Here is a 26146-nt window from a genome sequence, read left to right on the forward strand (position 1 = left end):
TACACACTTTTATTCTTACACACAAATTTAAATAGACAAAGTTGTCACAGCTGCCACATTGTAAACCATAAAACTCCTTATCCTATTTATAAAGGTCAGGTTATCTTAAATATGTCTTCAGCTATGTTTACTTATATTTACAATTTAGACACTTTTAAATATACAAAACAATATTAAATCAAATGTCACACTTATCAATTATTGACAATTTCTACAATCTTAATATAACCTGTTTCAAATTCAGTTGTTTTGTGGCTGTTTAGAAAAGAAACAGCACCGTTTTGACCTGAACTCTGAAGGCCGAACCACCGCAGCTGCGACCACGAACTGACCCGTTTGCTCGGTGCAGTGGGGGATTGGCCTTGTTGCCTTGTTGACATCTGCGGGGGACTTGATCTGTTTTAAGAGTTTTAAAACAAGATTACAGTAATGCTCTGCGTACCTGTTATGTTGACAGGCAACCTTTAAAAGGAAACAGCTGCTCTGGAGTGTGTGCGTGGCAAATACACAATCAATAATGTTCACTAATTTTACACTGAACATGGAGCATGAACTGCATCACAAGCTCTGAACACACATGGTGAAATATCAAGGTTGAAGAAGGGTTTAACCATTGTTACACATTCAGCAGTGAGATCAAATGAGTTGACATATGATAGTGTATTATGCCATAGCTATGGCAACATTAAAATGTAGGCACCAAAGACAAGATAATATACTGTAGCCCAGCAATGTACATGTATTTTGACATATTAAGTCCTTAGTCCTTGATTTATGATTGTGTGATTTATTTTTAACGCTAAATGAAATGTCCTCACAGGATGGGACAGTGTTCACCGCAAAAATTGTACAGCAAGTCCAACACATCAGGCTCCTGAATCCTTCTGTTGACAACACCCTGACCTTTCCCAGGCTGCACTGCTACAACCTCACCATCAGACGGAACCTCGATCAGTGGGTGCACTTTGTTATCTTTCATCTTAAAGTCGCTAATACCGACACCGGGCAGTGTGCCGTTCCTCTCTGCCAACGTTGCGGTGTCCTCAGAACTGTCTTTTGTCCCCGTGACACTGTCACCATTCACGCTGCCTTTGCTCGCAGTACTCAGGTCATCCTGACACACGTCTGAGTCACTAGCGTGGGGCAAAGAAAAGTAGGTACACTTTTTTGAAAATGACTTTTTTGTCTCCTCCAGTTCAGACTTTGTACTGAAAAGGGAATATGGAGTGCTCTCTTCTGTATCCTCACACATTCCTTCATTTTTGGGACAGTTTTTGTTTATTCCAACTGGGTCTGAAACAGACTTTCTCATCAGTGTGTTCTCGTTTAAGAGCCATCTTCCTTTATCAATAGGGACACTGTCTCCAGGCCCGACTTGTGCATTAAAAGCAATGCATCGTGTCGCTTCAGTTAAGGTGTCTAACGCATTAGTGGAATTGAAGTAAGACAACTCAGACATCGTTTTGGCCATGTGGAAAGGAGAGAAAATGCTTGACTGTTCTTTCTTTTTCTGCTTGGGTGCAGATGGAGGCCTTTCACTTGAGACCTCATCAATATTAGCATCCTTCTTGCCATAAAGCCTTTCAATTGTTCTCCTCACAAAGCCTTTAGTGATGGGTGTCCGCGATGAATCATCCTCGCCACTGGACAGCTCGCTTGAAGTCTGAGACTGATAGCCGCCACTAGCTGACGTCTGTGCTCTTAACTCGGGCAGCTCTGATCTGTTCGGGCTCGGAAAACGTCTCTGCCCGGGCTGAGTATCTGTGGAACTCTTTGCCAGGAACATTTCTCTGATTGACTTCACCCTGCTGCCCTCGGGCTCTGTGGTTATAACGCCACCGCAATCGTAGCTGAAAGATAATGATGACTGAGGGGCTGATTGGGTGATGAGAGCTGGCTGAGATGTGGGAGATTCAGAGGATAATTCCTCAATATGTGACACAAGAGGGACATTTTTTTGTGATACACATGTGACGGTGGAACTTTCTGTAACAGTTTTTCTCTTCTGGGTATCAGCAGCCACCTTTTCCAGAAAACTCACCCTCTCTGCGACCGACTGTGATATTATGACTTCAGATTGATGCTTGAGATTTTCCACAGCCTTTTCACAGTTTGTATCTTCAGGCGGTTTTGCCATTGCAGGAGTTTCTTGATGTTCTGCACAGCTCTCCTTTATGTGTCTGTCCATATTGACATGTTCCTCCTCTGAGCTGGACCCTTTGTCATAGCAGCTTAATTCTTCCTCAGTAGAGCTGCTGATTTGTTTGTCTTTGACTTTTGGTTGCTCTACTTCTATATGTTCTTCACAGCTGCTGTGGTCATTGCCACTGTCCTCTTCTACCTCAAAACTATAATGCTTTTCTTCTTCTATCAAGCTATCACTGTCTTTAATGATATATGAATCCTGATTTTCTATCAAATTGCTTAAATCTCCTTTTACAGTATTATCAGCATAAATGTCCTCATCTTCTGAGGTAACCTTTTCCTCCTCTGTCTCTTCTCTCCAAGAGTTTAACTCTTCACACTTTTTCATTTGTTCCTCATGATCCCGCTGATCACTGAGGTGTTCTTCTTCCTCCGTGCTCTCCTGTTCTTCCTCAGGTTCAGACAAACTTTCCTCAACGATAACCTTTAGTTCCTTACATTCGACCTCTGGCTGCTCTTCCTCTAAAGGAGATGGCTCATCCATGTCTGAATTATACGTGCTTTCGTCAGCACTGGCATTCAGTCCAATACAGCCTGTTTGACTTGCCAGATTTGTGGGGTTAGACAAGATATCTTTGTTGCTCAGCTTGTCACATTCAACCTCTGGCTGCTCTTCTTCTGAAGAAGAGGGCTCATCCACGTCTGAGTTACACACGCTTTTGTTAGCACTGGCATTCAGTCCCATACAGCCTGTTTCACTCTCTGGGTTTGCAGGGTCAGACAAGGCATCATTGTTGCTCGGTTCCTCACATTCAACCTCTGATTGCTCTTCCTCTGACAATGACTGATTTTCACTATTTGGGCTGGAGGTGCTTCCCTTCCTGCTGGCATGCAGTTCCACATAGCAGTCAGCGCTTGCTGGTTCAAAGTGAGTTTCAGGGTTGGATAAGTCCCTGCTCTCCTGTTTCATCTCCTCACATTCAACTTCTGGCTCCTCTTCTGAGCTTTGTTGTTGACCAGCTTCAGATACACTTTCCTCACAGCTCACTTTCTGCTCTAAATCTTTATTGGCACTTGACATCTTCTGCCGTTCGTCATCTGAACCTGACTCATCATCATAGGTAAGCTCATTCTCAGGAGTATGTATGCTTTCCTCACTTTGCCCACACTCCGTATCTTGCTCCTCTACTTCAGAGCTACAACTGTCGGTGCCAGTCATGTTCTCCTTTTCTTGGTTTGATGTGTCTTCATTGTGGCCTTGCTGCTGTTTTTCTGCCCCCTGATTTTCTTCATTCACTACATCCTTACATGTCTGCGTGTCCTCGCTGCTCTCTTTCGCAAATGATTCTTGACTGTGAAGCTGCCTTTCCTCAGATATCTGTTTATCATTATGTTCATCTGGTGGCGGACATTTGGCCACATCGTTGTCGTCTTTAGATGCCTCGTCAGTTAGAACCTGCTTTAAATCATCAGACACATTTTTAATTTTCTGACTGGCTATCTCTAAGTTGGATTGTTTCAGCTGGCTAATGTCTGTGAATCTTTTAATGATGGAACTCACATCGACATTAACTTTCTCATCTTGAGTTTCATTATTGACATTAACAGCCTCATTTGTGGGATGGAGTATGTCAGCATCACTATTTTTATCTGGTGACGATTCCTCTTTTTCGATAATCCTGGAAGATGTCTTTTCCTCATTGTCACTCTCACTTCCGATATCCACCGAAAGAGAAGCCAGTTCCTCCTTAAGTGTCTCAGGTATGTCTAGTTCACCCATTATCTCATCAATAACATTTTCCTCAATGCCACAGTCTTGTTCGGAAAATTCTTTCTCCGAATAATTCGGTGTTGAGCTGCGACTCTTGCATTTGTCACTAAATTCTTGAAAGCCCCTCCAACTTTCCAGGAGCTGTTTCGAAGCTGACCTTTGTAAATCAGACAAACTAGTTTTTAACTTCTGGGAATCTTCAATGCTGGCGATTTCTCTGAGGGAATCGATCATTTTTAAAGCCTCGGCACAACTGACATTGTTTACATTCAGCTCTTCCATATTTAGGTTAGTTATACCTTCCTTTAGAGTCATGACGGACAAGAAAGCAAGGAGAGCTTTAGATGATGAGCCAAATGTAGTGGCCACATGAGAGGAGAAGTCAGGCAAGCTGTTGGACTTTTCCAGACATGATTGGCGTTTGTTCTGTGTGATTTGTCTAATTGCCTTGATTGAGTAGCAAATTTTCTGAAGCACGGGTTTCATGTTTGGCTGGTTTGCGATGTTTAATGGCTGTGGCATTATTTGTGTGTCTGTCATGGGTTTATCTTGATAGGCTTTTGCAAGGTCATCTGTCTCGTTCACCTTATTGTCATCACTCTGATCAGATGTTTCTGATGTTTTGTCCAGCTCAGCAGTTGATTTTACTGGCTGTTGTGTTTGGTGATGCTTACTTTTGGATGGCGTTTTTCTTTGTGTCTTAGTTGGAGACTCTGATGCACTGTCTGAGGAGAGGTTTCCGGAGAGCAACTTTCTATTTGACTTGTGTCTGACAGGAGGTGACACCATGTCCAGAGTTTGAGAATATGGAGAGGGTTTCTTTTGCTTGGATTTATTAAGCTTCTGCTTTATCTCAGGAGAGGGGCTGGAATTTGGTGTTTCCTGTTTTCGTCTTCCGATATTTGGTGACATAGTTTCATCAAGAGGGTGGTTATGTAATGATGTTAGTTTTGGAGAGTTATTAGCAAGTTCAGAGGAGAAATTATTTGTTTGGGGGTTCCTCTCTGGAGACGGACTGCTCATGATTTTTACTTTTTTCACCAAGGGTTTAGGTGATGATACCTGAGTTGATGGTGTTGATGGTGTTGTCTCTATATATGGGTGATTACTTGGTGTTGGAGTCTCACTTGAAGAAATACTGTTTGAGGATATTTTCTCTTCAGATGTTACACTAGTTGGAGACGCAGAAGTACAACATGATTGACTGCTCATCAGTTCTGACATCGATTGTTGTGCCTCTTCTGGTTGGGTTTTGCTTGGATGTTGTGTCTCTGTTGAACAGATGTCGTTTGGCTGCACATTATCAGCCACTGTGTTGATGGGAATAGATGATGTGCTTGTTTCTATGGTGGCTTCACTACATAAAGTATATTTATCCAGACAAGCCTTTCTGAGAGACATTTTCCTTTCAAGAGATATATTACTGACCAATGGGGCCCTTTTGACAGTTTTTGGTAGTTGTGCTTCCCTCAGTGAGAGAGGAATGTCAGTCTGACTTGATGTTGTCATTTCCATTGTGTGGTCAGTTGGTGATTCGGCCATGTCAGATGTAGGACTGATTGATAATGGATGACTATCTGACTTTTGACTGCTCACTGATGAGAGCCTGTATAATGGGCTGCTGGCCACTGAAGGTACATCCACCGTGCAATGTTCAGCATTTGATAGCTCTGGTTTTTCAACAGGGCTTTCAGCAGGTGGTGGCGATGGTGACGGTGGAGGTGGTAGTTCCATTGAAAGTGTATTGTAAGGTGTTGCCTTTTGAAGTGAGATTTTGATTGGTCTTGATTTATTTTCCACTTCACTGCCTGATGGTATTTCTGTTGAGGCCGTATTAGTTAGTGGATTTATTTCAGAGGAGATACCAATCGAGTGGGGTTTTATTTCCTCTGTCTTATTCTGAGCAAAACTATTGCAGTTGTCTGTATTTGTAGAGATGGCATGACTATGAGCAATTTGCTGCGTGACTGTAGTTTTCTCCACTGATGGACCTGATTTGTTTTCAAAGGACTGGATTCTCTGTTTGATTGAAGTTCCTTGCACATTCTCAGGCAGTGGGTCAGTTGTGAAAGTTTGACATGTTTGCATTTCTAATTTCTCACAACACTTTTCCTCCTCTGCAACAGCGATCAACCCATGATTATCTTCTGACTCCCTGAACATACCGTTTTCTGTTTTCACATGAAGAACTGCAGTGGGGTTAAGATGGGCTTTCTCCAGCCAGTTCTCTACATATTCATTAGTAACAGAGCTGGAGGAGTTAAAAGCAGGCAGTGACATGCTTTCGCTGACATCATAAGACTCATTTTTATTCTTTTTCTCTTGATGCATTGATGTCTGACGTTCCAATATTCCCCGTGGCTGCTTTACCTCGATGGGAGAAACATTCAGCCTGCTTATTTCAGGAGAAACTGTCTCACTTATATTTATCTTTTGTGGTGATGGTATGTTTAGTTCTTTTATTGTGTCGTCCAATGATTGTGAGGTCTTTGTTCTAACACCCCCATCCCCGTCTTGTGTCGGTCTCTTTTTAAGCTTCATCATGCTTTTTGCTGATTTTGATTTATTCCCATAAATTCTCTTAATGAATCCAGCGCTGGAGAAAGTTTTCACTTTCTTATGTTTCTCAGTTGCTTCTGCAGAAGTTTTGTTTCGCCTTTTGCCTGGTGTCATAAGCCGATGAACGCGTTTGTTGATCACTTTGGGTTTCGGGGATATCCTCTTGTCTTTATTAACCTCTCTTTGTTGTGGCTTCTCTTTGCCAATAGTGGACTTTGGGAATTGTTGCTGCCTATTTGTTGCTTGAATTGCACCGGTCTTAAGTGACGGCAAGGTTAAATCAGATGTTACTGACATGCTCTCAGCCCTCCAGATGCTAATGGACTCAGAAGCTGTCGAGGGTCTCCAGAGCTCGGGTTCGAATTCATTACTGGAGGAGAGCTGTCCTGTTTCCGAAGTAGCTGGCCTAGAAAAATATATCCCAGATGTAGATGCTTCATGTGCATAAAAGTTTGCAAGGAAATTATCCTGGCAGGTCTGCTGTTCATATATGTGTAAGACAGTTTCAGTGACCTCCTCCTCGCCGGATTCAGTCTGCAGGATTTCAGTCCTGCTAGCTGAATTGAATGTGGATATATTTCTGTTGTTTATAGTTTTGGCATCCACAGAGCCAAGTCTTCTGGGTTTGGGTACTGGTCTAGTGCTAGTCTGCTTGACCATGCAGTATTGCTCTGTCATGGCTCTATTTTCTGTTTGCTCTCTGTACGAGTAAGAGCCAACCATACCCTCTTGAATCCCGTCTGCTGTCACTGATTTTATGTTCTCCAAAGAAGCTTGCTTTTTTCTAATTTGCTTGTGTCCTGGGGTTTGAGCTCTCCTAGGGGACGCCACATTCGTCTGTACTTTGATATTATCCTCTTCATTACTATTTTCACTGAAAGCTCCGCTACCCAGCGATGGTGGATCCTCATCGTTGTCATCTGTAGTTTTGTCCCTGTTGATGGTGTCAATGGAGGCAACTGAGTTTTGTAAATCCAGTGAGTTTGAGTTAGGTGAGCAAATCTCCTTCTCTGGCTCAGGCGCTGGTAAACAGGCCGCATTAAGCTGATTGGCTACACTGGATCGTGTCAGGGTGGTGGTCCAATGGACGGTTTCCTCTTCCTTAATTGTCAACCGCACCTTCATCTCCACTGTCATGCTGCCATCCTCGTTCACCCGAAAGGACTTCTCAATGTCATCTTCAGTGGGCATTAAACAGCCCTGTCCCTCACCTCCATCGCCAAGGCAGGTGTCACCCTCCGTTTCTGCGACTGACTCCAGTAAACGGCTTGACTCCAACTCAATGGAGTTGGTGGGGTTACTGGGTACGTCGTATGAACTTTCCGCAATGGAGTTATGAATCCGATTCACAATGTACCTCTCCGATGAGGGGGAGAAGTTTCTTGACTTCGATGAATATGATAGTGACTTCTTTTTACCTTTTCAGTTAGTCAAAAAAGCCAAGCAGGTAAAAAAAAAAATGTTGAAAAATGAAGAAGAAATGTCCAAAGATTTGAGGCAATGATTGAAGAGAATAGGCAGGCGGTTTTAGAGGATACCCAAGAAGCATGAAGGGAGAAGAAAGAGAAAGAAAAGTTAGAGAGATAGTACACGTATTCACAGCTCATGAAGAACAATAGCCGGCAGCCACATAGATGGTGTATGTAGGTCATCTATGGTATTATGCGTAATATCATTGTCTCAGCACTTTCCCAATCTTCATCCCATGAGAGCAGGTAGATTACTGCAGACGCTCTGTGTGTGTCATAAGAATAAAGGCCTATTGGACTGACACATTAATCAATTTGTAATTTTAATTAACTAAATAAGTTATTGCAAGGTAATTCTTTAGAAAACGTACGGTTTAAAGCCTTTAGTCTTCTGAGACCCGTTCGGTTGGTAGACAGCCGTGTTGGGGCTGGTGATTTCTGTGCATCGTAGTTTGCGGACCGGAAAGGCTCCCGGCCTGCAGCCACTACAGTCCCAGAGCACAATATCAAGCCTGGGAGACCATCCACCTACAGCAGACAGATAAATAAAAAAAAAGTGTCACTTTCATGGCATTTAACTGTATTAGCAACAGAAACAAAAACATTTTATTCTAAGTATCTCAGGGAGTAGTATAATTGAGAATTTCTGTACATGCATGTATGTGTATGACAAGTCTAAAATTGATGCATTATTTGATAAAATAGCACCTTAAAATACCACGAGGCTTTCAATTTACAACAGATCCTCGACCTAAAGCCTTACAGTGTAGTATCCCAGAATGCCGTTCTAGGTATTACGGTTAGTTGCCTAAGAAGCTTAACACTTTCCCTCCTCATGTGACAGTTATTACAGGCAGGTTCAAGTAAGTCCTTTATGGGTCAATAATGCTGCTACCAAAACCAGAAACGTGCACACTTGCACTTAACAGTTCATTTTAGGGAAGTAAAATACAAAAAATATACACCTGTGTCTTTACAATTAAAGTCAGTAAAGATGGTCAGGGTTTGTTGGATGAGGCTATACTTGAGTGTGTTTTGAGATTACAGATTAGGCCGTTTAATTTGTCCTACAGACTTTCAGTTTTTGTTTGATTTCTTCAGGAGGAGAGGAGGTTTGGTAGATATATTGTGTTTTTTTAGGATTTTACCAGTCTGTAAGTGCTTGAAAAATCCTTTTTTCCTCATAAATTTACTGCGGTTTACAGTTTGTGTTGTATTGATAGAGGAGAACACTCACACGTCTGCCATCAGGTGTGTGTAATTTCACCACATGGAACTGCATCAGCTCTGAAATATATTCCAGGATAGATTCAAATGTGGGTGTAGTCCTCTTTTGAAGCAGCACAGTGTGTTTGACTGAGGGGTCTCCATTGCGAAAAACCAGTAGCCTCTTTGGTGTGCGCACAACCACCGGCTCCTGCCCATGGATGTTCTTTCCAGGGAAAAACCTGGCCTGCTGCACAGTCCGACGACGGGAGCTAGCAGGCCTGGCGTGGTACCAGGGCGGCAGCTTCTTCCTGGCCAGCGCCAAGTTGATAGGTTTTACCTTACGGTTGTCAGAACAGATGTAGGATTTCCCATCCTCCAGTTCATCCAAAGTATAGATTGCATGAACCCCACGAGGGGTGGTGATGTTCCTCACCCCGAATGGCAGGGGAACCTTTTTAGACAGGCTGTCTAGGAGTGCATCGAAGGTTTTAAAGGTACGGTTGTTGATGACCATACGCAGACCATTGAACTGAGCATCTCCACTTTTGTAGAAGCACACTCGCTTGGATAGAATAGGGTCAATGATGCTTGGGTGGCGTGCGGTGCCAAAGGTGTGCCCACTCCCTGACGACTGGTCAGGGGGGATCCTCCGAAGCCCTGTCTCATTCATCATCTCTTATTGTCTGCAAGGGAAGAAAGAGAGCAAAGTAAAGAATTAGACATTAAGCAGGGATGTTGAGGAAGCTTCTTTTGTCCACTATAAGCTTCTCAGTTGATGTTTATCTCAAATCCAAGACGTAGTGTTGACTTTAGAACATTTCTAAAGGCGCCTCTACACATAAAACACATTTTTTTACAACAGACAATAGCCTTCACAGAAATCTTCCATTTGTTTTGTTCAGCTTTGAATATACTGTATAAGAAATAGGTAATACTGGAAATAGTATAATTCCTGTCAGCGATGCAACAAATAATCATGAGAAGATTAAGACAGGTTTGGCAAGTATATGATCATAAAAAGATCTAAAGTGACAACTGCTCATCATTGGACTTTTGCACTTGGGTCAACACACAACATGTTCAAGCTGTCATTCAGCAAACAGCTGAATGACGTCTTACAAACATATGTTGTTTACTTCGCACAACTGCAGCCATCAGGTAAGTTGACCAGGCTTCTGGGAAACCTGCCACGTGAATGGCACCTTCAATTATTTGATTAAGTATTTGATTACCCTGATTAGCAACACACTGCAAAGCGTTTCACAAACAATACAGAAGTGTTTGGCATATAATTCTCATTTTCCAGTAATTACCCAGCAGTTATTTTAGTATAATCCTCAAGGTATGAGAAAAATATATCTTTTATGTCAGTGTTATCAGAAACATTACACTATTTTCTAACAGTATTATGTAAACAGAAACCCTATTTTCTATCACATCAGTAACTCATATCTGAACATGATTAAATGAAAACATTTTAAACTTTGAATTGTTGCTTAATTTTCAATTTCTCGTGAAAAAATAAATAAGCAATAACCACACATGTTTTTTATTAATACATTAATAATACATTTAATATATTTTTTGTATTAAAAGTTTATCAAAGACATTTAAGATGTTTTACTTAGTATTATTGGTCAGTGTAGATAATAGAAGTAGCTAGTAGTAGTTGTTATTCTGGTAAGTAGACCAACTTTATATTTTTATTCACATTTAAGACAAACTAGATATAATAATTACTTGCTAACAAAACCAAAACAAAATCTTGTGAACATTTCATGGCCACATGGTATTTCTAACACTGTAAATATAGCACATAACTGACTCCCTACTATACCTGCAACCAGGAAACAAGTTAAATAAATTAAATAAGTAAACAAATACACAGAAATTCAAATTCAAAATTGAAATTTCAAATTGAACTCACCTACGTCAGCATCCTGAAATTCCCAACTGTTTTGAAAAGTCCCATGAAATGTTATTCCGTGCTCTACATCATGACTGCCGTTGAACTAACTGCACAGCAACAGTTTATTTCGGGAGACACCATCATGGTTAATTTGCTTAATCTTTGCTCAAAGTTAATCTCCACTGCAAGAGCAGTGCTTGGAAATCCTCTTCAGAAAGGTGTGTCACACAAATGCAAGTAGAGTGATCATAACAAGTTGAAGCGGTGGACTAAGGACCTGAGATTTATTAATAAGTTTTACATTAAAATAGATCTAAAACACATTTATAAAGAGGACTAAGAGCAGACAAAGAGCTTTAGCCTGTTGCACAACAGTAACAAACATATTCTGTTTTTTTTGCAATGGTGTTTTCTTCTTATTTATATTATAATATAATATTATTATAATATTATATTAAGACTTAAATAAAAGCAAACATTGCACCCGCAGGAGGTTTTACAACCTGTAAAATGAGAGCATTATTTTCTCCATCAGTGGTAGCAGATGGTAAAATGGTGTCCAGTTGTAATTTTCGTGCAGGTTGTAATCTCATTGAGGAGCTCTTTAGGTAATGAGGATTAAGGGGCTCTTTATTTGCAGGACCCTAAGAGAAGAGCGCTTGTTTTCAATGGAAGATCATTTCTTCTCATATGTCTAAATGATGAGAAAGCTTGATTATTGATTATAAAGATTGATTATGAATTAATATGTTGTAGCAGAGATTAGCTTTCTCTTTGGAGATTTGTTTTCACCCTGTGTGATCGGAACATACACAGTGTCTGATATATGTGTAAAATAATAATGTATAAAATAAGAATTTAAAAATAACAAACATTACATTAATAGTAAACACAAATACAGACTTCTATAGTACCTATAAATGTACATGTCATAAAATAGAGCTTGTTCTAGAAATACTATTAAGTTTAGAAGGGTAGTGGACTCCAGTAGATTAGGTTGAACCGTATTACTGGGGGTATTAGCTGGTCACGTATACGCTTAACCATGAACTATCACGAGTTGCATAACAGTTACCAAAACTGAACTGAACGGAGTCTATTTCTGTAGTGAAAGGGATTAGTCTTCAAGGGATGACTTCATTCCACAGTAAACCTGTGGCTGAAGTTAAATAATCAAAGGAATACACAAAAGTTATCAGGTTTCAGCAGAGTGAGAGAGGACAAAGCGATGACACTGTCACGCTGTATGGTTTGCTGCTGTAAAAATATCTCAGGTGTGTTTGAAAGAGACAATATGTGCTGTAGGAAAGAATTCCTGCTGAGCCTGACCAGACAGAGATTCAGGAATGCCACAGGAGGCTCCCATGTGCCTAGTCCATGACCTGTTCCCAAAACAACAACGAGCACAAAAATGTGAAAAATCCTTTAAAGGAAGCTGGGGGGGACAATGGAGGAAGCCCCCAGAGTAAACAGGTAGGCCCGAAGCCTGCATGCCCCTCATTCCAGCCCTCCACTGCAGAGATAAGAGAGGAGCAAATGTTGAAGCAGAGCGGGTAAAAACAGCTGGTCACACTGATAGAGCAGCACCGATCCTGCCAAACATACCCGAATCAGGCTGAAAATAGGCCTGAGCTGGAGCTCTGCACTCAAAGTAGCATGACAGGTAATAGCAACAAATGTCTGAAGCTCCATTTGTCACATAACCTTCCGCGTCACAGAGTTATAACGAACCAGCTGGCGATATGAACACTGTTATTTTTCCTTCACGATTACACGTGAAATCACACGCCACCATGACAGAGATATGTCTCTGCGTTCCGGCTGCATTGCCACCCTTGCCATGTTCTATTTTTAAGCCCTATACTGCAACTAATTGGCGCCAAGTTAGATTCAAACCTATGCTGTTAATGGGAAAAAATGTGTGATATGTTTTGGCCCTTGTCCCCTTTCTATATTTGGCCCAGCGTCCTCTATGCAGCTGCTCCTCCAGATCTGTCTGCCTGTGTTCCCATCAAACACCTCTCTTTTAGTCCGCATGTATTGCCTCAATTCGAGAGGCAAAGAGTCTCTGCCACCCTCACTCAGCTCCTGCTTCAAAGGGCAGAAATACATCGGTGGCTACATATAAAATAACATTAGTTTGCTCTGATGTGGTGCCACATTTAACCTCTGTGGTGTCGTTTTACAATAATGTCCAGCTCCTTTTGTAGCCCTTGTAAGAACTGGTTAAAATTCCAAGCATTGCAGCTGTCAGGAATTCAATTATAAGTGATACAGCTGCACTGTGACTAACAGCAGCTTTAAACATTCACTTTAATTAAAAACTAGGCAGCTGATTTTTTACAAATATTACAATTTTTAACATTTTCTTGCCCTCAAAAGCAACTAATAATACTTCCAGAAATTTGAAATATGTACAACAATGTTAATAAATTCCATTTTTCCTTTGGGAGCAGTTAAGTGTGAAGTACAAAAAATGTGGCCTGGCAGATGTTGAGCCAAAAAATATGCTTGCTATTCAAAATTCCAGTCAAGTTACATGATGTTACATCTTTTTTCCAACCTTAACTTCCAGTGGAATTCCCAGATTTTGAATGAATCCCTGCCAACTAAGACTCATAAGGTCACGCCACCGCCCGTCCCCTCCCCTCCAAAACCCCTCGCACAGCAGTCAGAGTTCCCCACCCCATCCATTTTGAGCGCTCTGTATCAGCTGTGCCAAGCTTTTAATCTGCCTGGTGACATCCCAGTGTTTCCTGCATGGGACAGAGAGAGAGATAAGCACGCTCCTCTGTGCGGTAAATCACTCCACACTCCCACTCGTTCACTGATATGACCATTATTCAATTAGGCTGCATTCAAACTGACTATGATTCCTGTTAATTACGATCAGAGACGTGGGTGTTGTTTTCATATTATTTTCATTTTCTTTCTTCTCCCTTCAGCATCTGCTTTAATTGTTCAATGACATAACAAATGGGACACACCATAACATTTACCACCAGTGGTGGAAAGAATCTAGGCACATTTTAAAAGTATTGTACTTTTCTGAGGTGCTGTAGAATTTATAAAGTACCTAAAATAAGTAAAATTTCTCTCTAATCTAAAAAACAAGAACACAGACACTAATACGAAGAAAAGGCATCTACTTTAGGTTTAAACTGAGTCACATTTATCAACTTAAAGGTCACTCTTTGTCAGTCTCTGAATATGTATTTCAGTCTTTGTTTACACAACATTTATAGGCTATAATTTGATCAATTAAATGTTTGTTTTTAAGCAGCATTAGCAAAATACGCCTGATTTTAATACATTTGAGTGCCATTACAGATGAAACAACAGTAAAACAAGGGATTAACCACATAGCATTATCATAGCATCACTTACCAACCAAGCTACTTTCTTGAAAAACCATATGCTGCTTTGTGACAAGCTACCAGTTAGCAATAACCAACATAATTGACACATTAGAGCATAATTTGATTTGTCTTACACTAAAATACTTAAGTTGGGTTCAAGTTCAAGTTTCTCTTATTACCACACGGCTTGACTGGTGGAATTAATCCCAGTAGAGACGGAATAGCTGTAACAATACGTCACATACAGCACGAGTGCAAACATAAAGGACATAAGTTCAAAAAGGAAAAAACATACAGTAGCACAGCTTCACATACCATACAATACAATCAAACCAACGTTTGTGTATATTTGTGTATATCTCTTAATGTTGATACTTTAAGTACATGTTGCTGCTATTACCTTTTCAATACTTCAGTATAAGTTTAGTTATACTTTTTAGATTGTGTTATTGCTTCTTTACCTGTAAGATCTGAATATTTCCTCCACTGCAGAACATAAACATAGCTGCATCTAGTAGTTCAATTTTATTTATTTCTTATTTTCTTTTCTTTTATTATAACCTTTTTTTTTTTTATAAGAATAGTCTCTTGACATCAAAGTTCCTCTTTTTTGAGAGAGTGCTTGCCAAAATGATAGGACAATTCAGAGGCAATCACAAAAGCCACAGAAGTGAAAAGCTGTTTTTGTTTGGTGTGGAAGCAACAGTTTTCTTGGATCGAAAATGATTAAAAAAAAAAAAAAAAAACAATAACAAAAAAAGAAAACTATACAGTATGTGTATGTTTTGTTTCAGTTTCCAAGCAAAGCAGATGGAACTGACTCATTTTTAAAGCATCCACGAGTGTACTATCGATGCCCACAACAACAGCCGGCAGAACCTAATCTGTGTTGGCTGAACCAGAAGTTAACGATTCATTAAGTCTTGTTAATGTTCTGGCAAGAAGGATGAAGAAAGAGACCAACCAACTGCATGCGCTCACACTGGTATTTTCTTTCACAATGCTGCTACACTTATGAACCACAACTACAACTACAGCATCTACTGCGACAAAAACCTGCTTTATTTTAGTATTTTACAGTCCAATCCATCCTTGTGTTCCTTGATTTATTTCCCCTCTTTGTGCCAGAAAAATATGACCGAAAAAAGTGAGAGAAGCTCTCAAAATCGCATCCTTTCATCTAAACTGTACATGCATGCATAAACGTAGCGGTCGTCAGGATTTGGGGTGCATGCTTTGCATGGAAATACATCATTAGCATCATAGAATTGTGGCTGAGCAATATGTTCCCTCCAAGGTACTGAAAATTAAGGCATCAGAGGCTAAATAGCTTGTCAAGCTCTGCAATGCATAAAGTATAAAGGTGAATGTTAATAATGTCTAAACTAAGATACTTATACCTACAAAATGACAGACTATTGTCTATGAGGAGACTTATGAGCTAAACTGTAACAGAATTATACAAAGTGCAGACAAATAAAAATCACAAATATTGTCACCTAATTCAAAAATAGTCTTTTTATTGTTGTAGGGGCTCATGTTAGAAAAGCTTAACGTGTCCTTTAGCGGCTGTGTGAAGAGCTACAAACACCTCAAATCAAATGGTTGATGATGGTCACCAAGACTGAGCTGATAGCAAAATTCAACCTTCCAACACAGTTCAATACAAAACAGTAATGAAAACCAAAGCATTCTCATGAGTCTTAACAGTAGAAGATATAGTACAAAAGAGCAAAAACACAACACCACACAGGCAAGGACAAAAAAACAATCGCAGGTTAAAGAATGACAAAATGTTTCAGCACTGCAGTGTCTTCTGAATGTCTGCGGATTGTGAAGGTACATCAGTAACCAGTCCACTCTGCAGGAGTATAAATACTGATATGTGCAGAATGTGGAGTGTTATTCTCCAGAGGGCAGCGGCAGGCATGGTTCTCCTCACCAAAGGGCTCATACCACATGGCTGTTAGCTCTGCAGGGGCCGGGCGGAGGGCCAGTCCGCTGACGGGACAACCTGGCTACGCGCGACCCAGATAGCAGCCCGGGGTGAGGAGTGATTTATCCGTCTGTGCTCGCATCAGACAACCTTCCTCTGATTAAGGGTCAGTCACTGAGCAACAGAGTTGAGTGGAGTTGAGAGGGCGAGACAGGCGGCCTCCCTGTGTGAGACACTGGCATCCTGACCGCCGCGCAAATGGACTTTCCAGACGCTGCGGGCAGCACATGTACTGTACTGGGTGTCCACAATGAAACACACATTTTACTAGTGGGTATATACACAGGAATGTGCACGTAGTCACTATTTCTCCTCTCTGTTGCTTTCATCAACACTGACTAACACACACACACCCATACACACGCACACACACCATAGCCAAGATAAAGACTTATTGGGTTGGCCTTGACATTCTCTCAACCCGACAACAAAAGGATGTGGTGAATCTGAGTCGTCCACTGTTTGACTTGTCTGTGTGGGCTGTTGAAGATCACTGTTCCTGATATTCAGGGTTCACAAACAGGTTACTTCCCCCCTCAATTTCAGTGGAGATGGTGTCTATTGTATACATACACTGTAAGGATATTCGTCAGGGGTGAAGAGTATTCATGTTACTTTTTTTATATACTTAAGTTTTTTTTTAGAAAGGAAGGTAGTCTAATCTTCGGGGAAGTTGTAATGTTTACTGTCCTTTTTCAATATGAAAATATCTCCTCTAGTTAAACAGTAGCAAAACTGAAGCTCTCCGTATTGGTCATCCCCCCCATACCTCACCCTACCTTGACAGCCAGGATTTCCCCCTTTCCTTCTCAGTCACTAATCTGAGTGTTAAGTTTGACCCTCAGCTGACTTTTGATGACTGTATAAGTCACCTCTGCAAAAACCTCTTTCTATCATCTCAGAAAGATCTCTAAGCTCCGCATGTCTCTAACCCTGTCAGATGCAGAGAAACTTCCTCAAGACTTGACTATTGCAATACAGCTCTTCACAGGGATCCATGGCAGGAGCATCCACAAGCTCCAGTAAATTCAGACTAGCGCTGCCAGGATCCTGATGAGAGTGCGAAAACAGCAACTTATTATTACACCAATTCTGTTTTCATTGCACGGGCTCCCTGTCTCCTCACATGCAAATCCATCAACAGACATGCGCCTCCCCACCTACAGGAAATGATCACACCACAAACCAACACCCGCACCCTTTAGATCTGCCAGCAGCTTGCTCCTCTGGCCTCCCAGTACCAAGCCCCAGACCATTGGGGGGGGGATCAAGTCTTCTGCTCTGCTGCACCAGGCTTGTTGAACAGCCATCTGAGGGCAGTGCAGACCCCAGACTCCCTCTTATTACTTTTACTATTATTACTGTTATTATTACCACTTTCTTTATACTGTGTTCTATGTTATTAATACTGTAGCACTTTGAGTTTCACTATGAATGAAAAGTGGTACAAATTAAATGTATTATCATTATTATTATTATTATTATTATTAATAAGTGCCGTACCAGTGAGGTAAATGAGGTCATTATAATGTTGTCACGTGTTTATGATGATTTACAGTGTGCCATAACAAACCATTCAAGTGACGTCTTACAAAACACAAGCATATGGTAGTAATGGCAGCAGAGCCTGAGCTTTTAAAACACCGGGCTGTGCGTGACCACAGCGTGACCTCTGTCAGGGATTACTGGGCCACGCCACCTCACTTGGATCAATATGAGACTCGCAGCAGGCTCACATGCTCTCACCCTCCCTCGCTCTCATACATTTTCCCAAGTACTGTAGAGTGACGTCGCCCCGCACCTCCAAGGTTAAACTGTCAGTGGTAAATTATTTATCACCTCCAGTAGTAAACAAATGAATGCAGGGAATAATATTACATAATCAGTCATTGATTATGTAATAATTGGCCAAAATGTAAAATAGATTTACCTTTAAAGGATCTGTAAATGTTGTTTGGTGGTAACTCACTTCCATTTATATGGTAAATGTGGTATATTACAATACTTTATTATTCACAAATAAATTAAAATTTAATAAAAAAAGCGATATTATACATTTAAATATCACAATATGATATCATCAGGGCCAAATGTGGCCAGATCAAAGATCAATCAATATGATGACAGGACGCATTTACTACATTATCTTTGATTTTAAGAGTTACAGTTAACATTTTTCCAAATATCAGATGCATTTTCACTCTATTTGTGGAAGTTTTTACATTAGTGTAAAGTCAGTTATCACATTATTATAAGTTTTTACAGACTCACACCTGGTAAAAGTTTGATTTGACAGTGAGCTTCATGTAGTCCTGTGCACAGCTGACCCCTAGTGGTAACAACTGACAGTACAACTGACTTCTCAACAGACTCTGAACCATTACAACAACTTTCAGATGAAGAAAATCAGTATTTCAATTTTTTAAAAAATTAAAGTGTGTAATTTCTGAGAGAATGACGGTTACTGGTTATTTTCTGACACTGACAGGACAAACCAGACCCACAGAAAGGAGACAGGACCTGCTGAGGGAGGAACACACCGTCAGCTTTTGGGGAACTGGAAGTGGACTGTTTGCTATTTCAGTGGCAATGTGTTTGATATTTGTTTGAAGTTCATAATCCAATAACATGAGCACAAATACTCTTCCTGTGTAAGAGACAGCTCTCAGACTGATTGTGTTATTGCAAAAGAAAAATACCAAACAGTGTCTAGACAGTGTTGTGTTGTGTTTCATTTAAAAAAAAAAAAAATCATCATTCTCAGTCATTTTCTGGCTTCAGTTTTGGGTCCAAAAATTCTCATGACGCCACTGGGAAGTTCGTCAGTAATGTATGTTTATAATTTTATTAAAAGTACAGCGTCTGAAATGCATATCAATACATAAATCCTACAAATTTCCAATCCCTTATCAAACAACATGACCCATAAATGGAGAAAACTGTGTGCAACTATTAAATCGCTTAAACAGAGGCCAACTCAATTTGCAGCCAGCTAAATTTTACCCAATGTGGTAAAACATTGTTATTTATCTATTAATTAAATAAAATATAAACTGATTTGATAAAATGTAAATAAGAAGAAACATGTGAACTACAAACACGTGCACGCACACTCGTACACACTCACAAAAAACAATGAGACAACAAAGGCAGTTGACCCGGGTCATGACACTCTGCCCTCTCCCCCCTTTATATAGACCATATTTTTATGTATTTTTATTTTTTAGGAAGTCCTACCGGTGATCCCAAAATGGTTCGAGTGGTGTGAATTTCACAGAGCATTGGTTTCCTCTCGGATAGAGGATGTTCCCAGCCAATCTTTCATGGATGGAGCAAACAGGAGTCATCGGAACGAGGAAGTGGGGACAGGTGCTCTCTGGAAGATTCAAAGATCCACAGAAAGAAAAAAGAAAAAAAAAAAAGCATAGACAATGGTCCACATTTATCATGTGAGCTACACATCTGAGCCTGAGTGTTTTTACTATTGTTAAATCGATTCAGTTTCCAATCTTTAATCAAATAGATCTGTGGTTCCCGACCTTTTTGTCAGACATACCTCCAGTCAAATGAACTCCTTCATTAATACCACCATATATGTCAAACATCTATCTAGCTGTTCACACTGTTTACTTTAGTCTCTTTTTGAAAGATGTCTTCAGTACTTTAAGCTAGCGTTAACCAGTCTATCTCATATCCATTACTTTCAAATATTTCAACCATTTATCCATTTATTTTAGCTATTTTAACTGTTAATCCCTGACTTCTAGCTACATTTGTATCCATTACTTTAACTATCCTTTTGTTTTCATTACTTTCAGCTAACGTTAACTAGGCTATTTCACATCCATTGGTTTTAGCTAACTATTTCAACCATTCATCCACTAATTTGAGCTACTTCACCATTTATCCATCACTATTCTAACTTTTTATCCATTACTTACTGTTTATAAACATTTATTCATCAGGCTACTTTAAGCTATTTCACCATTTATGTATTTGACCTTTAGCTAGCTTTTTAAGCAATTCATCCATTACTTCAAGCTATTAAGTTATTTATAAACTGCTTAACCATTTATCTGTTACTTTTACCAAACTATTTAAACTGTCTATTAATTTCATCCATTTCACCATTTATTCATTACTTTTAGGCTATTTATTTCAACCATGTATCCATCACTTTTAGCTAACTTCTCTGTTTGTTTACTAACTAGTCTTCATGCGCTCTCGACATTTCAAGTGTTACAGCTGAATATAATGTACTATATATTTTGTAACTTCTATTAATTTCTATTCTTTCAAATTAGTTGACTACCTAAAAGCATCCAAGTCCCCCCGAAGAAATTAGCATAAATACCCCTGATTGGGAATCACTGAAGAAAATAATCTATTTAAAAAACAACGTGGGATTTAAACTATAGGATGTATGTCCTTGGCTTCTCCTTCCCATATGACAAATTGTTGTTACTTTCCTTTTTTCCCTTAGTTGGTCATTAATTATGTTTAGTCACAGTGCAGGGTGTTCTTTGCTACTAACAGCATTGCTCACTTTCCGTACGTGCTTCCTAGAAGTGAGGCCCAAACCCAACAGGGAATTCTGTAACGAGAGGACACAAGTCTCAAAGAGAGCAAAGTGTGCGCTGTACTCTGCCAACACCTTTTAGCCTCACAAAGAAAAACATAGTGCAAAGGAAACTGACTGCTGATGTAGTCATCTTATACTCACTACCCGGCTGGACACGAGCTAAAAATTGTCCTGAATGCCACAAGGGGATTCAAACAAAAGAACGGAGAGAGCCGAGCTGATCAGGAGAGGCCCGGAGTTGATTCAGCTCCCTGAGTCAATTCCTGACTGTGAAACAAACGTGCCAGCCAGCTTGAAAAATGGTCTCTGGCACGAGACAGCCATTTTATGACCAGCCCTAGCTTCTGTTCGTTTTAATTTATTCATTCGTGCCGCAACATATTATTATATCGGCATATTTTTACACTATATTTTATGATTAAGCCCTTAAAGTGTTAAACTTTGAATTCTGTTTTATCACTTTTATGTTTCCCTTCAAGTAGCTTTGAGTTTATAACAGCCTAAACATTATTTTGACATACACTGCTATACTAGGCTACTGTATTGTTCTTTTTCTCAGCACTTCTTTGACGCTATATCACACTTATTTTGTGTGAAATGTTCTAATCAATACATCATTAGGGATTTATATAGCTGCAACTTAACATTAAACAGAAAAATCTTAATGTCTAATACATAATTTTATACACCTTTCTTTGTATTTCAGTAGACATACTGAATGTACTGATGGCCTGTTGGTACAAACCTAAATTACAAACATATTATCTCATGAAAAACAACTACTGTAAAGCCTCATATTAAGAAGAATTTAACCACAAGTAAAACATCTATGTGCATAGTTACATTCTGATACTTTACATTAGCAGTAGCTATTGAAACATGTAGAGTTTCTTTATTTGTTGTGTTTGTAGGTGAGAGTAAGTTTTTTCTCATACTATGATGATTTAAGGGCTAAACTTTTGGAAAAATGTCCTTCATTTCTGATGAGTTCTTTTAGTTGGATGATTATATTTAAGAAAATTGAGTTGTGTTTTAAGAAGGGAGCCTTTTTTTGTGCCAGATTTTATTTGTAGAGTTTAAATGAGGAGACATAAAGCTGTGTTCCTTCCTGACAAATGTTTCCCCAAGCGGCAAAAGTATAATAAGGCCATAAATAACATAACTAACTAAGCATCTAACTAACTAACAGTTTTCCTGCACATGAGGAAAGGGTCTTGGGTTAAAGAGGTAAAAAAAAATTTCCACCGGAAATAAAAAAGGCACACTGATCGCAAAGCTGTAAAATCGTGTTGCACCTTATGACACTGTAACATTGCAGCTGTGCAATAAAAATACTTCAAAAACCATTTGTGAATAATCCCTGTGAATTTCGACACAGCAGCTGACAATCCTGGCACAGAAAGTGGAGGTACCTGTTCGATTTATCTGCTCACAAGACAACTATTTATAACCGCGTGTGACAAAAAGCAGAGCTGGAATCAGAAGAAAAATAAACTATTGAGTCACAGCGTTGACTGGAGATTGACTGGATCTGTGAAACTATATATAGTGGGAGCACAACTGGACGGTGGTGTGACAGGCAGAGACCATAAAAGCTATCAGGCCAGAGAGGGACAGCATATGCCTGGGATTATGAGCAACCAGCCCTGCTTTAGACAAGGGACACACCCTCTCCTGCAGCTGTCTCGCATGCTGTATTTGCAATCTACTATCAATGACTTAATCAGTTTGGGCCCTCGCAGCCTCTCTGTCTCTGTCTCTGAAACTGGACAAGAATCTTCAGCTCGACTAGTCTGCAGAGACTGTATTTATGTGTGTTGCACTGGGGAGAGGGGGGGGGCATTTAAAGAGAAAACAAACACATCTCAAACACTGATGCATGTTTTGAGTTTATTTTATGTGCACACGTGTTTTCTTGTCAGGGTAACTTGAGACGAGGCCCGCATTGTTGGCAAGTGAAGCCTTACGTGACACAACACAAAGAATACATGAGTTATCACTGAAAAGCTGTTTGACTTTTGCTCTTGTCTGTTTTGCTGAAAGTGCTTGTTATTGGAGATTAGTCTATAAAAAGTCAGAAAATAGTTATAAATCATCATCATAAGATCCCAGAGCTCAAGGGAACGTCTACAAATTACTTGTTTTGTCCGACCAGACAGTCCAAACCCTAAAGATATTCAATTTAAAAGGATACAAAACAGAGAACAAATGATCAAATGTTTTCTTTTTTGCCCGAAGCAAATGTAATAAAGGAAATCAATTAGAGATAATGATGCTCACACCTGGAGTCAGCTGATCAGTGGGTAAGAAGGGTATATTTTCTTTAAATTCAGTGTTTTTTCAGCTCGTGCATTCAACCACTGCTAATATAACATTATAATGACTAATAAACCTCTAACATGCAGCACCACGTTTGCATCTAAGTGGGTCAAATAAAGCTGATCTCGCTGGTTTGTCGGAGGCTGAATGAAGTGAACTGCAGCCGACTTTGCAGGTAAATGAAGCCGTGTGTTTGTGAAAGGCAGCTACCTGAGATGAGATTAGGGCAGTGCCATGATTAAGTGCTGCTGTGTTAATGTAGCCGGCCGTCCTGCTGTAATCTCCGAGTGGCTCTCTGCAGACCGCTGGCAGCGAGGCCCAGGGACGCACACACACACACACACACACACACACACACACACACACACAGACACACACACACACATTATAGCAGCAGTGGGAACACCATGAAAGCCCTGATTTTCTGGGCTTTGAGCTCTGCACTCTCTGCTCTAACTGATTTTCTTGCTCTCACCTGGAAACATCTTGGCGCAGCTGCTTAATGCAAACGTAGCTGCTATAAATGAGTTGAAAAAGGCACAAAGAAACTTAAGAAATGCTCAGTTTTCCATCAGAGCTGATCTATAAATAAAAATGCTGTGGGAGATGTGCAGTTTGTGTGTATCAACATTTAAAAACGTGTATGTTTCTGTATTTTGTCTGACATGATTATGATCTGCTTCAAAATTTGTTTTATATTACTATATACTTATACTATACATTGTTTGTAGATATACAAGATTAACATTATCAACAATATTATTTGGATTTGACATGAATGCCATATACACAATGTTGTACAAACACATTGAAAACAACATATATATGACTAAACTACCACATATAAAACAGTATACAGTATTGTACTCTATTATGTACTATTGTACTTATATGTCATATATAATTCTGTATGAAAGTGGCCGTGATACTGAAAAAATACAATTTTTGTTCATATGTACAATTTTTTCAGTTGTACATTTTCCAATACATTTGGGAAATGTAAATTTGTTTAGAAATTGTCATTTTTTAAAATATTTAGGATACAAAATTTTTTAAAAATACATTACTCTTATTAATTTTCATGTAAAGTGTTTGGATCTTTTGAAGAATGTTGTAAAAGAGTAGCCCCACTGTATTTCACTACACATATTGTTTGAGTATAAAAATCTTTGAATGTGAAGTGATCAAACATATTTAACAACAAAAAAGACCAAACTCAGTTAAATCATTTCACCTCCACCTGAGTAAAAGTCTCACATTAACATTGACACTATAATTCATTTACTTTTTAACCAACAACTTCCCGCGTCTAACATAAACTTTGGAATGCCAGATTCACTCAGTTATCCCTTTCCTCGTCAATTAGCCCAGATCAATTAGCGTGTGGAGATAATATCATGGCTGACGTGGGGGGTCCGCCTCTCCTAAGTCTGCGCAGGTGACCCCCACCCACTGGGCTGATGCCTCGGGGATCGTGTCCTGAGCCTGTTGTTATGCACCCATTAGCTGTAACAACAGGGAGGATAAACCTGCCACTCAGCTGCGGACTGAATTTAAACACATTCACACCAATTACAGTGGATTCTCCTGCACGGCCCCGAGGGAAATAAGTCTGTTTGGGTGAGAGGGAAGTAGGAGGACGTTAAAAACACCTTCCGCCCATTAGGCTTACTTGTCTAAAGTAAAAACACTCAGAAATGTATGCTTAAGTAAAAACAATCGTAGCTGTTTGGACACAAATAAGACAAAGTAATTATTTTTTTTTAAAAGATTCAACAAGAGCTGACATCACTATTACGACCGTGGGAAGCAGAAGCAATATTTACCTTGAGGTCCGGCCTCTACTTCTCCTACATAAGGGAATATTTCAAAACATTCAGCATGAACAAAGCACATGAATATACACCTCTGGAACATGTTTCCTCTGAAGTGCTAAAAATGGATCGTGAGGTCAGGGTGATTGACCCCTCAGAGAAGAACCTCTTCCTTTTAAAATAGGAGAAGTCTCTATTTATAAAATGTGACTCTTTCTCCGCTATAAATACATTGAATTATCCTGTAGGTTTGGTTTTTATCTCTTAAAGATTTTTACCTGATAAATTTGATACGTGATGGAGTAACAGAGAGGCATTAGGATATATCCACCATGAGCCTTTTTAGCCATTCAATATACCCACAGAAATAAAACCTGATGTCATTGCTATACATTATTATGAAGCTGGAGGATGGGTATTGTATGTTCAGCTGTGAAAATACGCAAAATAAAGCGTCGCTATTGTTAAACAGAGGTGTAGTAACCACTGTGAATGTTAATGGCCTCAACCATTAATCAGAAAAGACTAAATCATTTACAGGCAGGATATCCGGAGCATAAACTGCGCCCCCATGCTGCGAAAACAAGGCGCCATGTGTAACTCAGACACTGAGATTACCTCCACGCTGTCCGGGCCAGGAAGCCGGGTCACAGCGGAGGGACCCGGCCCTGCTTCCAGGTGAGTGACTGGTGCTGCTGTGAGCCCATTTAGCTCCATGTGGAAGTGGAAAAAAACAAACAGAGATAGTGTGGTGTAATACAGAGCCAACATGGAGTGAATAGTAAAGAAAACTGAGTCTGCTCTCCAAAGTTTGTCACCTTTTTCATTATTTAATTACTGATCAATAAGTGGTGTCCGCTTCGAGATGTTTGCTGTTGGATTTAGAGAGTAAAATATGGCTGCAATATAAAGAGACAGAGCTTCATGTTTTCTGAGATTGAAAAGCATGTCAAATAATAAATACAAGAGAAGATGAGTATATTTGCAAACATTTATTTCTCAAAAGTGCAAAAG

General features: G+C 39.8%; 1 protein-coding gene across 1 annotated transcript; it reads right to left on the minus strand.

Moving 5' to 3' along the window:
• Nucleotides 1–35: 35 nt before the first annotated feature.
• Nucleotides 36–20233, minus strand: LOC121888551. The gene is made up of 4 exons (XM_042400154.1): nucleotides 19655–20233; nucleotides 9182–9836; nucleotides 8316–8472; nucleotides 36–7893 (listed from the first exon to the last, which is right to left on the minus strand). Exons 2-4 carry the CDS (start codon nucleotides 9824–9826, stop codon nucleotides 815–817), a joined length of 7881 nt encoding a protein of 2626 aa, XP_042256088.1. The 5' UTR covers nucleotides 9827–9836; nucleotides 19655–20233; the 3' UTR covers nucleotides 36–814.
• Nucleotides 20234–26146: the final 5913 nt, after the last annotated feature.

This window comes from Thunnus maccoyii, chromosome 21, assembly GCF_910596095.1.
Source record: "Thunnus maccoyii chromosome 21, fThuMac1.1, whole genome shotgun sequence".
NCBI classification, from domain to species: domain Eukaryota; kingdom Metazoa; phylum Chordata; class Actinopteri; order Scombriformes; family Scombridae; genus Thunnus; species Thunnus maccoyii.

Excerpts from the sequence above, each read along its gene's own strand:
- LOC121888551 (XM_042400154.1), bottom strand. The coding sequence starts at position 9,826 with ATGATGAATGAGACAGGGCTTCGGAGGATCCCCCCTGACCAGTCGTCA. Across the intron at positions 8,473-9,181 it reads ACACACCTGATGGCAGACGT|GTGGATGGTCTCCCAGGCTT; the intron begins GTGAGTGTTCTC and ends TGTCTGCTGTAG. Across the intron at positions 7,894-8,315 it reads AAGACTAAAGGCTTTAAACC|GTAAAAAGAAGTCACTATCA; the intron begins GTACGTTTTCTA and ends CTAACTGAAAAG.